This window comes from Lepeophtheirus salmonis, chromosome 13 (genome assembly GCF_016086655.4).
Source record: "Lepeophtheirus salmonis chromosome 13, UVic_Lsal_1.4, whole genome shotgun sequence".
NCBI classification, from domain to species: domain Eukaryota; kingdom Metazoa; phylum Arthropoda; class Copepoda; order Siphonostomatoida; family Caligidae; genus Lepeophtheirus; species Lepeophtheirus salmonis.
In genome coordinates this window covers 30,136,918-30,154,972 of record NC_052143.2, presented here as the reverse complement: position 1 = coordinate 30,154,972, position 18,055 = coordinate 30,136,918, and the positions used below count along the sequence as shown (strand labels likewise).

Below are 18,055 nucleotides of genomic sequence, written 5' to 3'. Positions count from 1 at the left end.
CTACGCCGTGAACGACAGGACAACAATTGTTCCCCGTATAGTGATCAAATAAAGCCCTCAATTCAAATGGTTGCCAGAGGGAGACCTTACATGCGATAGAATGACTCAGTTTCCCTAACACTCCTCAAAAAATAGTATTAAATGGCTCCAAGACAAGTTTGACGACTTTATCTACCCAGTCCTGAATCCAATGGATTTTTTTTGTGGGCTCGATCGAATGACAAACCAACTGAAGCCCCTGCAACACAGTGATAGTTTGGCAGTATATATGATATAAATAGCGGTTGGTAGGACAGACTTATTTGACTAATTACTAGATAATTTCGGGCCTTTTTTTGTTTCTTCTTGGAGGAAAGGTTGTGTGATACAATAAAGATAACGATGTGTTAAATGTCTTATAGATAAATTAATTAGGATAATTTTGCAGAAAAATATTCTATTTATTTATTAATCATAATTATATAAACACAACAAAGAAGTATCTGGTTCGAATATGGTTTGAATATTTACCGTTGTAGTACTTCAAATAAATTAAAAAGTATACAAACCCGACTACAATTCTAATGGAAAAGTTGCTAACTCCTTCTCTGTTATCGATTATTTATTATTCGACGTTATGGATTATGGGTTTAGAAAATACCCATGAACGGACGAACAATCGTGATTATTATATAGTGATCATTACTGTATATAATCAATAAAATAAATATTTTTCTGCAAATGAAAACTAATTAATCTAGCTTATATGGTAAATATAGCATATGACCAATGCCCATTTATCAATGATTTGCATTTTAAATTGAATTAAAATAAACAATCGTATATGTTAATATTTTTAACATCATTTTCGGCCAAATCTTTCAAATGGTCTTTCGGCAAAATTGTCCGCTCCCCAAAAATTGTTCAATTATCCTACAACCTAAATTTTCATCTACCTAGGAAAACATTTAGTTGCATAAGTAAATATTAATATTCACATAAACACAAAGGTAACATATTTTCAAAACAGTACTAGAAAATTGAATGATTGAGATTCAATATATGATTCATAAACATTGGGGGCAAGAATTATTAAAACACTTGCTTGTCACTATCGGTAGCCTACTATATTATGATATTTATATACTTTTTTTGGTGTGTGTGTGGGGGGAATTAATTACTGTTTTTGAGAGGAGAACCTTCTACATTTAAAAGAACATAAGTTCAGGAAAAATATTTATAATTCTATTTATATTATTATGCATTTTTAAAACAATTTATATCAAAGATAGGCAAGAATGCTTACTTCTGAGAGACTCATGGACTTACAGATTTACTACGTTCTCCTAGAAAAAGTACTTGTCTAAATTCAGTACGAGTTTTTCTTTCTATTTTTTTATTTCATAAAAGTTTACTAAGGCCCCTGTTAGTCTGGCGTAGTGTTAATAATAGACATGATGCATATACCTATACTGAGCTTTCCAAAAATATTATTGTCTCCTAAACAAATCATGCTCATAATAGATATCTAGATTAAGTTCGACAGGTTTATTGCTAATAATGATTATAATTGAATATATTTAAACATAATTTAGTCAATTTCACTGCCACTGGTTTCAATGAAAAGCTGAAGCCCTTGTACACGTTGATAATGTACTTATTCCTCATTGACATCAAAATTTGTTCACAAAGACTTTGAGGTCAGTAATATGGTTGTGGCGTCTTATTCAGGCATTGGAATCAACATACCACCAGTTGTTGGAGTCCAGAGGGTTAAGTTTTGAGCTCTGGAGGTCCAGAAGTTCTTGGGGCAATATGAAATGTTCTCGGTCAACCAAGTCTGTACAATCTTCACAGTATGTGCAGGTGCCCCATCATTTTGAAACAAGTAAGGATACTTTTGGTGGTCTTCAAGACTTATGACTTGACTTTTAACTCCAAAATCTCCAAGCAAAGTCCACACCAGTGGCCCTGTTGCCCTGCGAGAACCACACTAGTGGCATATCGTCTCCAGTTGATACCACGACTCTTATCATCCTCACAGATTCCGGGTGTGCGGGTTGTGAGACCTTTCTGAGATCATAATTTTCCTTGTTGAAGCATATGACCCTATCATTCTGCTTATGAATCACTGGATCGACAGTGAAGGACTTCTCATCAGAGAAGAATATAATTCTTCCAACTTTGTGCTTCAAACTACTCAGAATGCGTATACAATGCACAAGAGGGACTTATTCCAGTTCTTGTGCTAGAAGATGCCTTTCCTAATGTCAGAAAGACTTACTGTTATCCTTTTTCCCTGCCATCAACACTGTGGGCACTGACACCTGCTTTTTTCTGGCTAAAGTAGTCATCTTCATTTTTGAATTGCCTTGAAAGCTGCTTCTACGTCTTTGGATTTTTTAAATTGGCTAGTCAGTCATTTCCAGGTCGTTTATTGATGTTTTTACCATCCCTCACCCGTATTTGGATGTTAAATATTGGAGGCTTTAGTGATCTTGATCACCTCAGAAATAGGATGCAAGGAGTAAGATCACCACTTTAATTATTTTCTCTTTTATAATATTTAATTTTTTTTTTTATTCGAAAAATAAGTAGCGTTCGGTAACTGATATATTGGATTTTTTTAAATATAGGGAATCTTCCAATCAATTTACTGAAACCCACATACTAACATATTAAAATCAGTGCAAATAATTTTGAAAAACCGATATCTATACAAATGTGTGATTTACTGGATTCTGATATGGGACTTGAAATTCCCAGTGGACTCAGGACTTGAGCTTAAATTTCATGTGAAACTCGGGGTTCGGTCTTGAAGTTCAAGTTAAATTCAAAAATCAGTCTTGAAGTTCAAGTTGGACTCGGGACTGGGACTCACCTTGAAGTTTTAGGGAATCCATTTGGTTTGTAAAAGTGATTTATAAAATAAAAAAAACGAAACCGAATAAAAATAAATTAAGTAACTGTGTAATAAATCGTCATACTGGGAAAATAAGTTTTAATTGTTCATTAATATTAAATTTATTGATTTTCCAATTAAACAATTGATTTCATATCAATATATGAATATGAAACCAGTAATTTAGTCAAAAAAAAAAATAGAGCCTTATTTAAAAATATTAGAGGGAAAGTTTAATACCAGTATTTTTATTTCAATGCATCTATCAAATATACATTAACGAATAAAGTAAACCAAGCTGATTACTAATAATAATATATAATGCCTACTAAATAGGGACTTGAACTTGACTTCAACCTTTCTCAAAATAAATTATAATTTCGAAATGGCTTTCTCAATGATTGATAATTGAAGGCTCTAAAGAAAAAAACGTCAGACATCTCAATTGGAAAAAAGTATATAGTTTGACTAGTAACGGGTATAAAATTATCTACTCACATAATGAACATATTTCGACTCGCGTTATTGTTAGGGATGAAATTTGTGTAAATAAATTACATAATATTCTACAAATATGTCTATAGGTAAAAAAATACGACAATAAAAGATCGCACACTTTTTATAATTCCAGCATAAACAGTGTTCTTTATTTTCAAAGCTGTTATCATTCTTACTTTATTCTTGAAGAGAAACCATAATAGATGAAGTTAAAAATTCTGATCTTTTTTTTGGAACACTTTAGCACGACATCTAGCGAAAACCCCTCAGAATTTTTTAATTAATCCAATATAAGAAGTGATTTTTAAGCTCACTCGTTTTTTTTTACTTAGCAAACTTAAGAGTGATTTTTTTTCTATGCTTTAGTCATTATTGTTTCATTCCTGATTTTCCATTTCTACTAGAAACAACGTAAAATTAATTGATATGTACGAAACCGGATTAAACAGTTAAGTGTACTCATATAACTCAGGATAACAGCTTCTAGTTACCAAGATAAAGAGTTGGAAGATCCACATCCAGGATTTCAGAATATAACTTTTATAGAGCTTTTCACAATTTGAATCCTTAGAGACCTGTATTTGGTGAGGGATTACAAGATACATACATTCAAAGTAGTCCTCGCAGCAAATTTTAGCAAAATCAAATGAAATCTTAGTGGCTAGGGGAAGTTCAACGGGGATTTCGTTGTCAAAGTTCTCTTCCCATAAATGCACACTTCTCCATTGATGAATTTGGGACCCTACTTTCAAGAGGGGTTTCAGTTCTATCAAATGGGATACTTTTAAACTCTCTGCATATATTCTTCGTGAAGCTATGAGCCATTGAATAAAAACTCATACTTTCAGCTTTGATAACTTCAGTTATAAATATCGTGAAGACTAGATATTAATATGATATTAAACATTAAAATTTATATTGTTTCGAAAAGAAAAAAAAACAATTCAAAAGTAAAAGCAATTATTTTTTTTATCAACCCCCCAAATTGACTATTGATAATAACAGCTTCTTAATCACTCATTAAGTTCTGTGCATAAAATATATTATTAATTTTCCAAGGATTACTACGTATGAACATCGTGTGAAAATGTATTTGATTATAAAACAAGTCAATAAATTAAATATAGTTGTAAATATAATTATATTATGTAGTACATGATGTGCTTACTACGAATCTATATTTCGTTTTTCCTTATCAAAGCGAGTTTTTCAAAAAAAATTTACATTAATTTTAAACTTTTATACAATTTTGGGTCAACTTTTAAATTAGGAAAATAGTCCTAACAAAATAACCCCTTGAGTTTTCTATTGTTTTTCAATCAAAGAGGCCCATTTGAAACATAAATATTTGGTATTTCACTTAGATTGAGTTCTAAAGCAATATTTGATCTTCTGTTAATATTTTTAATGCAGAAACTCCTCGATGTTGATACTAAGTGGTTCATTAAAATATGAAAACATTGAATTTTAAACTTCAACAAGATATAATTTAATAATTAATAATAGAACTTGAACAAAATTAATACCATCAATAGATGTGTGTCTGAGCTCTTTTAAAAATTAATGAAGCTGCCTTCGTCTCCCAGTTTACCCAAAAAGTGTATTCCGGAGGGTTGGCATCAGGAGTGTAGGGGGCCAAAATTGTAAAAAAACAAAAAAACAAAGAGTTCAAAAGAGTCTTACAACGAAGGAGATGTATTTTATCCTTCATTTATTGGATATTTTTGGATAGATCTAAATTTATTTTGCAGATGCATCCAGATTAATTAAGTTTGAAGATGTACAATATACAGTCAGAAACTGCATTTCATATTACAATACAATAAATTCTTAATTATTTTGTCTATACTTTTCTTTTAAAAGAAGCCATATTTACGATTGGAAATAAATCGCTCAATATTAACAATTATATAAAATGTATCACTTTAGGCATGATTCAGAATGATGGGTTCCAGTTGATTTATATTCAACTTTCTATGTCAAGAAGAAAGGTATCCAACAAAAGTTGGCACTTCATTATCGTTTCAACTTCGTATGACAATCACCATCAAGGATCTTTGAAATTTTATTTAATGATAATCTCATTACTTAGTCTTAGAAACAACTATTGATGTAATACATTTTTTAATTTCTTTTCGTTAAATACAATCAGTCTTTTGATCACATCAAAGTCTTTAAATTCAAAGATTTACATCCTCTGTCGATAGAATAATTCTGTTAGTTTGATAAGAGTAATTACTTTTACAATTATTTTTGAATTAATTGAAAGACTGGCTGGGAAGTATATAGGATATCTCAAGGATTTATTCTTTTCAAATCAAAATAAAGTTTCTTCATTTTAAATATTAATTTATTGAATCAAACATTTGTGGATATTACTAATAGTAAAAAAGAGTATTCTAAATAAACGTCTAATAATATATGCCACTATTATATAAATCTATAGAAAATCAATTCCTTCAAATGACAAACTAAACAAAACTTTTGAGTCAAATGATCAAATATAAAGCTAAAGGTACTTAATTACGGTACAAGGGTAAACCTTTATGTGAATTGATTTCATGATTTATAGTTCAAACCAGGACTAAAATATTTGTGATACAATAGTCAAACGTTTTTTTTCTACTGCAGTATTGGCTCATGGTGGTCGTCAGGAATGTGATTTATGTATATGCTAAAAAAGAGTTTATGTATTACTATTAGCAATTTCCATGAATATTTTTTGTTACTATTTAAGTTGCAAAAAAGTGATTGCCCGCCGGTTGGGTAGAGATGGTAATATAAATTACATCTTAATTCATCGAGTATATAAAATTTATCATTGATAAATCATTGATAAATATGTAAAAAAAAAAACACATAAAAACTACAGTAATATTTGATTGAATGAGCATTTACAATTTTAAGTAATTTTCGGACTTAGGGTTTTTTTTTTGGCTGGAAATAATTAAAAAAATATTTTTTTTTGTAGTAGATAAATTATACCCTTGCATTTGAAAATTAAGTCTAAAATGCAATTTGGTTGTAGCGTCCCTTCTCTCAACCACTAATATATATTTGCTAAAGAATTAATAAGTTATATAACCAAATAACTTTATATTCGATTAAAATATAATAACTTATTATATAAGGTGAAAGTTATTGGCCAGACACAGAGATGTTGCTGCAATCGGCAAAAAAATATGGTTACTGCTGGGTGCAAGGGTCATACCTTTTTAGAACTAGTTTCAACTGGTTTGCTCAAGTAGTTGGTTTACGCAAACTGTTTTGTTCTTTTTTGTTAAAATGAATGAACTTGAATATCGTGCCGTCCTTTTGAATGTATGACTCTTAAGGAAATTTATCTGAAGTTCACAAAAGTTTACAGGAACTCGTCTCCTTCCATATCAATGTGGATGTATTTTCACCTCTTTCGAGGATGACCCACATGAAGAACGACCAAAAACTGCAACCACACCGGAAATTATCTTAAAACAAGGCAAAACAATTACAGGAGAATATTCTCTCTAACATTCATAGTCAGCTGGTTGCCAAAATTTCTTTAATTCTTTAGAGACTAAAAAATAATATTTATCTAGAATTATGCACTTGTACACAAGAGGGCACTAGCGAGGGGAAAATTCCGGGATTTGGAATATAATTTGCACACTCAGACTTTTATCTGTTCAAAAATCTAAAAATAAAAAAATGAATCTTGGATGTCAAGGAAAATAAAATTAAAATCCTATTTTAACTAAAAGTTACTTTTTACATTGTCAAGCCGAAAAATTGTATTATTTCATTGAATTTGTAATTACTAAAGTTATTAATGAAATGTTTTCATACAATCAGATGACGAGTAACAAAAAATCAAAGCATCTCAGCCTCTGATTGTTGTTATATATAATATATTAAAAAAGGAATCACTTTTTCATAAGCAAATTTTTTTTATTAAATTTGGAAGCCAATACAAAAATAATTCCAATCAGAAGTCCCACTGATTTTTTTTAAAAGACACCACATTCTTTATAGAACTCTACCAAACTGTTGAGATGTCGTTTCACGGTAAAAGTGCATTTTAAAGAACGACCATAGATTTTTTTTACATAAAACGGAAAGAAAATATATTTCTATGCATGTGAACATAACTGAATGTACAAAACCTTAAAATTAAAGCATACCTTCAAAATAAAATAAAAATATCTTACCCTATTTATAAAAATACCTTTGCAAATACAAAAAAAAGGCTGAAAAATCAAATAAATTGCAAACTATTGCAGAAATAAACTTTTGACAATATTTGTCTCCATGTCTCTGTCTACGGTGAATTTTATGAAGATTCTGTTAGTCGTCATGATCCTTAAGGCCTTAAAAATCTCTGGACTGTTCTTCTCCAAGCAGTGAAACTTGATGATAGCATTACATTTGCCTTCAATACGCAAATGAAGGATACGAAAATTTTTTTTTGACAAACTTTCCTCACAATTGATCATTTATTTACTTTGGAATTTTTGACAATGATATATAGAAAACACTATGAGTTATATAAGTTTAAACATTTGTCACATTGTTTAGATTACACCTTGTAAATCCGAGTTCAAGCTAATATAGCCATAAGTCCGAGTCTAGACTCCAAAACTAGAGCTCTTAATATTCCTAGCATTAATTTATCAATTAAATTTCTAAGAGTAACACATGGATGTACGGCTATTTGTTCTAATTGTTGTTTTGAAGTTGATAAAATAAACACACTTGATCTATCTACAAATAAATTATAAATATAAAGTTATTGATTGAATATTACTATTTTTATTACTATGATTACTGTTTGTTTCCATTGCTTATGCACGTGAGTATACGTTTTTAATATAATTTTATATCAAATTTAAAAAAAAAACACAAAAAATTGATTTATTATTCAGATTTTGAAAACTAATACGTATGTGAAAAGTCCAAAGTAAAGATAATAAACAGGGAAACTCACATTTCAAATCTTTGAGTGCAGAATCCAAAACTGATCTCTGTTTTTCTTTCAGTTTTCGGAATTGTAAAATAAGTGGAATTAGAATAATTCGGTAGTATTATAGTTCAGAATAATTTTTTACCCTTAAAACAATCCCTAAATTAAAAGTAAGATGAAGTTAGAAGTCATGAAATTGGCATTGAAATCGGAAAAAATATGATAATAATTTGGATTATTTGCTAGTATCCCCCATAAAACCCCATGTGGTCACTACAAAATGGAACAAAAAACCTTGCAGATGCATATTTTAAAATAGATATTTTTGTAAATTATACAATGAATATTTTTCTATAATACAAGCTATGGGTTTTTCATCACTATATATAATGAATAAATTATAAGAGTCGAAAGAAAAGTGTCGTTTCTGATCATTTTTCAGCCAATGGAAATGTATCAAGTTCAGAACAAGAAACAGAACCAATATTAGCAATTTTTAATGATAAAACACACTTTTACATAAGTTTTAGTTTTCCTACTTTTAATTTGTGGATTGTTTTAAAGGGAAAAATGACTTTGAATATAGTACTGAATTACTATAATCCCAGATATTTCCGAATTCAGATAACTGTGAGAAAAGCTTAGATCATTTTTGGATTCTACGCTCAAAGATAAATTCCTTTCTTGGCTTGAATTCATTTGCGCAAAATCCGCTCTAATTGTTTTCCATGTAATTTATAAAATTTGGAAATGAAATTATTGACTGTGTGGAAATAATTGGTAAGCTGGTAAAATTTTCCAATTATCATTTCTAATTTTTTCTTTTTCATGCATGAATTATCTGTCTCCAAAAAACCTTTTTATTCTTATTAATGAGACTTGTGCTGATATTTTATTTCATTTCAATATTTCGGTCGAGACTATGGTCTCAGACTGTGGACCCAAAGTGACACTCAATGGACAAATTACACATAAATAAGAGGGCATTTTCATCCCCACGGGGGAACTCTCAGATAAAAAAATCACGAAAGTATAACCAAGAACACATATAATCTATTCGGAGAAATACAGGAAGATGCATGATGGAGAAATTGAACATTTATTTTTTGTATGCGGCTGTTTGCAATTCATTTAGCCCCTCCAGAGGAGTTCTCTTGTGTCTTACTCATGTCCTACTTAACTTTGACACAAATAGTAATTTCGTCTTTTTGGATATCAATATCTCGGGACAGATGATAAGAACCCATGCAATATATGGTCCAAACAAGAAATGTAATAGTTCTTTTTCTCCAAAATAGTCTCTCATGGGTTAAATTCGAGTGTTATTATTCTAGGGGATCTCAATGTTAAAAGAAAATAAGTTAGAGATTCCATTAACTATGTTAACTATGATGGTTCACTTAACTCTAAAAACCTTTTTAACCTCGAAAATTTAATATACGAGCTCTGTCTTATGGACATTGGTATCAAAATACCCTTTTCTACTAATTACTATTTATGAGACTTGCTCGAATACTTTTTTTATATTAATATTTCGGTAGATACCACGGTCTCAGACTATGGACCGAAAAATATCGCTCTATGGACCAACTAAACCCAAATACTTGTTGTACACTGTGACCAGTAATTATGCCAAAATTTATACAAAATAGTAATTAGCCTCGATAATATTTTGCCACTTGAAATATTCGTCGCCTTATTATGTTTTTATATTATCATTTAGTACTTTACTGTTGTATCTCGATCAGATTAATAAGAGCTAGTGTACTGCTAGGAAAAGAAAAAAAAAGTAAAATAGTGATGAAATAAATAATAATAAAATGTGCTATAATACTATCTGGAGGAGCACAAGCTCCAATCACGCAGCCTGCTCTTGTGAAAAACATTATTTCTTGTAAGAAATTATTGTTTGTCAACTTATATAAGCTTGGTACAATTATACAGCTATAATATTTGTCGTAATTGTAATTTTATATCATTGTCACGTGGTATCTCTTCCATTGTGAGATAATATTTGAAATCCAAAAAATGATGGATTGACTGAATGTATAAAATTCCAAATCAAAGAAGACCCCGACAGACCATAAAGTTCATTAATCAATAGTTAAATAATGATAAACCAATCATATTGATATTACTTTCTTTTTTTCTGCTTTTCCTACTCATATAATTAATCTGATCGAGATCCAACTGATAAGTTTTATGAGACCAAACTTCTTTAAATTATTGATACTAGCTAGGTCGAACAAAATTAAAAAGGTCTTAGAAATAGAGCAAAACCCGGAATTTATCAAATAAGACTAGTGGAGTCATCCCTAAACATTTGCTCTCAATATTGATAAGGAGGTACAAATTCACTGATAAAAAAATAGTAATGGCTTCTCTTAGACAGGGATCCTTAAAACCTAGATACCTTTTCTGTAAAGGGTGTTACATAACTATTGTTTTTGTAAATCAATTGAACGAAATTATTAGTAAACGTAGGCAACCATAGATCTTCTTTGTTTTTACTCATGGGAATATACAATAAAGAATACGATAGAGAGAGACAACTGCTGTAAAAAAAATCCTGTCAGAACTTCCTGCAAAAAAATTGCTAAACAGATTTTTGTCAGTCTCAAGACTGTCTACTGCATCAAATAGCGTGTGAAAGCTGATGAATGACATGAGAGATGACGTGGAGGAAGTATTGTGATGAACCTAGGGTTCATTCCCTACAATGACCTTAAAATTTTGCTCATCTGCAAAAATAGATGCTAATTGATTGTAGTGGATTATATTGGTAAAAATATTATTCAAACGAGTATTTTGTTCTGCAAGGTCTAGTGAAGTTGCATTATTGATTTGATTTGATTTTTTAAAGAATAAGTTATAAATGTATTCACATGTTTATAGATTAACAATAGAGTTGTATACATTCTTTAATCAACTTCTTGTTTATTATTTTCTTAATAGAATTGAAACCAAATTTTTTAACCCAAATTCTCTTTTGTAAATGAAATTCTAATTGTTTATGTTTAAATAAGTTCCTTATGAGGTAGAAAGACAACTTGAAAAAAACTGAAGTATTATTCCTGTTATTAAATTTTGTAAGTAAAGTAACTAACATTTTGTGTGTCATTGATTCTTTTCATACTCAAATTTTAGCTCAAACATAAAAATGAGTGAAAAAACACACAATTTAATAAACCAAAAAATTTACAAAATTAAATATTAAAGGAAAATCTAATTTTAAATTCGTGATGTTCTTGTAAAATACTACTAGAATTGAATATTCAATTTGAAGGATGAATCAAAATTCATCCTACAGGGTGGTCCAGATAAATTGGGAAAAATTTCTAACTAATTAAATAAGGTAGAACAATATATTTTATTATTCGAAAGCTACATTTAATGGCATTGAATTATTTCTAATGAAATCCCGGACTTCCACAGACGAACGATACTTAGAACATGGCTGATGCTAGACCCTCCCCAGAGTTAAAAATCGCATAGGTTCTGGGATATTTGCAGGACACAAATCTGGGTTCCAAGAGTGAGAACATTATGTGGTCAATAAATTCCGCACAATTTTAGACTTATGAGTCGGTGCATTGTTATGTTGCAAGATGTACAGGATTCGGAAGCAAAACGTAGACTATGAATAAATACTAATTATACAATTAAAATAGAGAGGGTTTGTTATTTCCCCTTGCATATTCCGAATCTCCTGTCCTTTTTGCATAAGTAAACAATATTAAACAATTCTCAAACCTTTCATCATGAGTGAACAAGAAGTAAAAAGACAAAAGATCTCAGACCTTCTGGATGCCAAAATTGAGGTGGTAGAGATTATGGAGATTGTGAAGTACTCCAGGAGCCTCATTTTCAATGTGGTCAACATGAAAACGGATGGAAAAGACTTCTCAAGGAAAGAAGAAAGTGGGGGACACAACTTGGAAAGGGATTCTGAGTTTCTGGAGTTCCTGAAGAAGAAGATCAAGGATTACCCCACAAAATCCCTGAATCGCCTCTCTAACGAGTTTGACGTAGACGAGGGGACAATCAAGAGGGCTATTATGGAGTACTTTGTAATCCCATCTAATTTGTTCGTTATAAACCTTTAAATATTTTCCCAATTTATCAGATCATAATGTACTTATAATCTCAATTATATTTGATTAAAAAATAAAATGACAAAAGCTTTAACATAATATGTTTATTAACATCATGTGGACTGTCCTAACTTGAATATTTTAAATCTTTTGAGTATATCCAGGGGCTTTCGCAAGGGGTGGGTGGAGTGGCTGGATGAGAGGATTTTTGCTTCTTAATAGAAAATGTTATATTACATTATAATTTAATTTATCAATTTTTTTCCAAAAAAATAATTTTCATTGAATATCTATGGATTTGTTTTTTTTTCTAAAAAATTTAACATTTGAAATAAAATTTTTCGATTTTTCCAACCAAAATATAATATTATATCTATTATCATTGAAGACGTTGTAGAAAGTGAGACTAGTAGACACTTACATATATTGACACACTTTAACTTTCTACAAAATAACCTACAGCTCTTTGAGTGGGATGAGATAGATCCCGATCTTGATCACCAAAATAGTTCTTTTCGTGTTCGAAAGTGTTAGCTCCCATTGTTTAATTTTTTATTTTTTAAATATATTAGTATTTGTGCTAAATTTAAAAGTTAGAAATGTGTTTTGTGTGACATTGTTTTCAAAGTTAAATAGTATTTTCTTTCTTTAACTTGTTGTTTTTACACCTAAAATACAATTTACTGTATTGCAAATTGTTTGAACATAACTAAAAAAATAAATAAAAAAATAACGAGATTAGTCTGATGAATATTACATATTCTGAATTTCGTATCAACCCTCTCTGCTCCTTACTCTGAGATTATAACGATAGTATGTAATGCTTACAATGTATATTAATAATCCCGCAAATTAAATTAACAAATTTTTTATCCATGTGTATCCATGAGTATATCCATATAAGTATTAAGTTCAATAACTTAAAAAAAAAAATCTATCACCAAATATATCATCAAAAAGAAAGAGAAATATTTTAATTCATGGTGATTTTAAAAATATCATGTTTTTGTCAAAAAATAAATAAAATAGAGTGAAAAAATCTTAAAATCTGCTTATTTTTCTCCAAACAGTAGAATTGGTCAACGTGGAATTAATATTATTCCATATAATCCTTTCAAGAGGAACAAAAACACTTGATTAATTTATAATTTACTTATATAAACTATATGATATGAAGTTGAACATCAGTCACTCCCAAAAACATGATCAAGTTAATAAAAATTATTCTCCCAGTTTTGTTGTTGTTCTTGGCTGTTGCACATGGACGTAAGTATAACTGTCTCAATTGATCAATGTTTTGAGTTGCATAAAGTATAAATTGTCGGAATGTTAAAAAAAAACAACGAAAATCTACATGATAATCATGACAATTTGAAGAATGTCATAGAGTAGAGCAGCTTAACTCTTATGACATTTCATTAGATTAGCTGGAAGCAGCTACCTGGTAAAGAAAATAAATATAAATCCGACTCTGTATCTTACACGATCATAGGTAGGAAATATATCGATGAATACGAAATACATCGAAATGTTTCTTCCTTCTACTCTCCTGCACCAAAGGTGTTGAAATATTAAGAAGAAACTACATTGACCATTGTAATTTCTAGCTCTCTCCTTCGCCGAGGCAACACAGACTTACCCTTTGCTAGTAATATTATAAACCACAATTTTATTATTTTTACAGAAAAAACTACATCTGGTTCGGTACTTAAGACAACAGAAATTGCTAAAGGAACGACAACCACTACAACGACAACTACAACCACCACGACAACAACTACTACTACAACAACCACTACAACGACAACTACAACCACCACGACAACAACTACTACTACAACAACCACAACTACTACTTCGACAACAACCACCACGACGACAACCACAACTACTTCGACAACAACAACAACTACTTCGACAACAACAACTACTACTACAACAAGCACAACTACTTCCACAACTACAACTACGACAACAACATCCACTACAACGACGACAACCACAACTACTACAACGACCACAACTACTACAACAACTACTACAACAACGACAACTACAACCACCACGACAACAACTACTACTTCGACAACAACAACCACAGCCACCACGACGACAACCACCACGACGACAACCACAACTACTTCGACAACAACAACTACAACAACAACTACTACTACAACAAGCACAACTACTTCCACAACTACAACTACGACAACAACAACTACGACAACCACAACTACTACAACGACCACAACTACTACAACAACGACAACTACTTCGACGACAACAACTACTACAACGACAACTACAACCACCACGACAACAACTACTACTACAACAACGACTACTTCGACAACAACAACCACAACCACCACGACGACAACAACAACCACAACAACGACGACAACAACAACTACAACGACAACTAACTACGACAACAAATCCACTACAACCGACAACAACAACGACAACCACAACTACTACTACAACGACCACAACTACTACAACAACGACAACTACTTCGACAACAACAACTACTACAACGACAACTACAACCACCACGACAACAACTACTACTACAACAACTACTACTTCGACAACAACAACCACAACCACCACGACGACAACTACTACAACCACAACAACGACGACAACAACAACTACTTCGACAACAACTACGACAACAACATCCACTACAACCACAACGACGACAACCACAACTACTACTACAACGACCACAACTACTACCACAACGACGACAACCACAACTACTACTACAACGACCACAACTACTACAACCACAACGACGACAACCACAACTACTACAACAACAGCAACTACTACAACAACGTCAAGTACTTCGACAACAACAACGACATCTACTACAACAACGTCAACTACTTCGACAACAACAACGACAACTACAACAACTACGAAAACAACCACAACTACTACTACAACTACAACGACTACTACGACAACAACAACCACAACTACTTCAACAACCATAACTACTACAACAACTACAACAGCAACAACTCCTACGACAACAACAACCACAACTACTACGACAACAACTACTACAACATCCACAACTACCACGACTACTACGACAACAACATCCACAACTACGACAACAACTACAACAACGACGTCAACTACTACGAAAACATCGACAACAACAACAACAACTTTGTCGACAACCACCACCACAACAACAACAACTAGTACAACAACCTTTCTTTGTACAGATATAAATGGAACTCCGTGTATACTTCCTTTTCTTTATAATAATCAGCTTTATTCATCTTGCACCACGGTCGACAATGCTGGTACCGCATGGTGTGCAACTTCTGTTTATTCGACTGGACATGCTGAGAATTATGGTACATGTAGTTCAGGATGTCCCGGTTAGTGATAACTGCTACTAATTAATTTTCTTTATTAATTTTTTCCCCTAAAAATATGTATACAGTGGGTGGCCAAACGGTTACACCTTCTACCTGTGCAACCTTACAAGGAGAAACTTGTGTATTTCCCTTCGGCTATAACGACGTAAGTTACTCATCATGTACTATTGTAGGTGACACTCAATTTTGGTGTGCAACGAGCCTTTACTCAGGAACAAATGAAGCCCTCAATTATGGATATTGTAACTCTGCTTGCCAACGTATGTATATGACTACATATTTAATATATATTTTAAATGATCACTCAATTTTTGCCCTTTATAGAAGGCACCACTGCTCCCTCTAGCAGTAAGTATTTACATATTAACTCCTTCATGTTTATAGGCTCTAATAATTATTATTTACTTTTTATACTTTAGGTTGTAGAACTTTAGGTGGTCAGACGTGCCTAATTCCATTTGAGTATCGTGGTACAACATATAATTCATGTACAAATGTTGATAATGGAGGTGTTGATTGGTGTGCTACATCAAAAGATTCCACTGGCCATGCGGTGGGATGGGGTAATTGTGATTCAAGTTCTGCTTGTTAATTGATTGTGAATAATACAATAGTATGATAGTTGATTTCAGAAATATATAAATATATATACAAACAGAATCTTATTCTTTTTTTCACGTGACATTGTGTTAATAGAGGGCTCTAGGTAAGAAACGGATTTATAGTAGGTGAAGAGTTTGAGATAGGAAACTTACTTATTGTAGGATGAGTGCTTGAGGGGGTGGGCTTGAGTAGGTAGATTACTTAAAGTAGAAAAGGAGAGCTTGGAGAAGAAAGAAGGCTTGATGTAGTAAACAAATTTAAGGTATAATTAATGCTTGAGTTTGGAAGCGGATTCAAGGTTGAAGCAGAGCTTGTGGTATAAATAAAACTTGAGGTTGACAAGACTGATGAAGGTAAAAGGCTAGAAAAGTGCTCCATAAGTTATTAAATAAATTTCTTCCTCTTGTTCTCACAATGGATCAGAGGAGCTATATTTCCTTTCTTCTGTTGGAAGAGCTGTTTCGCATAAATAATTTTCAGGAATTGAAATGGTTAATTCCTTAGATGCAATGCGATTCATTCATAGTCTGATTGATTTCATTTATTTACTATTGAACCACTCCTTTATTTTTACAATTCCGGGATGATCAGTGAAGAACGTAAGTTCATGATATTTTTTGATTTCTTTTATCTTGTTAAAGTATTCAGATATTAATTTTTTCCAATTGAAACATTTAACTCCATGTTAGAAAAATAGTTGAATATTATTTTTATCGGGGGATTGGGAGTTATCTTAAAACTGTATGGAAAGAGTATAATTCTCCTATAAATATAGATCTAAAGCCAAAAAATAGTACCAATAGATAGAAATATACAATATCCAAACTTTGCTAAAACACAATAAAAACATATAAAAAATATACTAGAATGGGCACATTGTAGGGCTAAAACCTATGCCTATGATAATTTTTTCTGAATTTGATTTTTTTCTAAATGAAAAATCTTTATTAAATCTTCGTAAGCACACCAAGTTGAGCTCCGCACCACATTTTTTTCCAATACTATGCTAGATTCTGTATTTTGCACTTTTTGTGCTATCCTCACATTGACCTCATAAAATGTAATGCCATCTTAAAGTGATCATATATAATTTTCGTACCAAGTTATATTCAAATCAATTTGTAACTTTTGTCGTTATCCTGGTTCTTGATTATGAAGTAAAACATTACAAGATAGTCTGGAACTACGTACAAGGTATGCTAGGTAGCTATTCCATCACTTTGGGACTATCTCTTGGGCAAACGCAGGCACATATGCAACTGATTATTTATATAACTTGTTCAAAAAAGAGGAAAAAATGGAATCAGTTGAGGAATTCGTTATCCTAAATATTTGGAAAAGGCACGGAGCTCTCTTTGTAAACTACGATAGGAGTAACAACATAACAATTACTCAAACTATGGGACTCAGTTAGGTGTTCGTTTGCTGGGCTAGGAGGAAATTTGAGTACTTTAATTTTGAGGCAAAGACAATGTTCCACTTCGAAAAAAAAAATTCTCAAATAGCTTCAAGACAATTTCAAGTCTTCATCTGACCGGTTATTTGTCATCCAAACTAGTTGGATATGAATTTGATAGATTTTTTTATATAGAACACAATGGAAAAACAAGCCAAACGAACCCATTGCAAC

At 31.5% G+C, this 18,055-nt stretch overlaps 1 protein-coding gene across 2 annotated transcripts; it reads left to right on the top strand.

Annotated features, from left to right (window-relative positions):
• Nucleotides 1-13,592: 13,592 nt before the first annotated feature.
• Nucleotides 13,593-16,482, top strand: LOC139906980 (uncharacterized). 2 transcript variants are annotated; one of them, XM_071892896.1, is made up of 6 exons: nucleotides 13,593-13,678; nucleotides 14,097-14,391; nucleotides 14,641-15,822; nucleotides 15,888-16,082; nucleotides 16,147-16,170; nucleotides 16,242-16,482. In XM_071892896.1, exons 1-6 carry the CDS (start codon nucleotides 13,673-13,675, stop codon nucleotides 16,412-16,414), a joined length of 1,875 nt encoding a protein of 624 aa, XP_071748997.1. In that variant the 5' UTR covers nucleotides 13,593-13,672; the 3' UTR covers nucleotides 16,415-16,482. The 2 variants fall into 2 exon arrangements, with proteins under 2 accessions (XP_071748997.1, XP_071748996.1); XM_071892895.1 differs by having other exon boundaries at nucleotides 13,599-13,678; nucleotides 14,097-15,822.
• The last annotated feature ends 1,573 nt before the right edge of the window (nucleotides 16,483-18,055 follow it).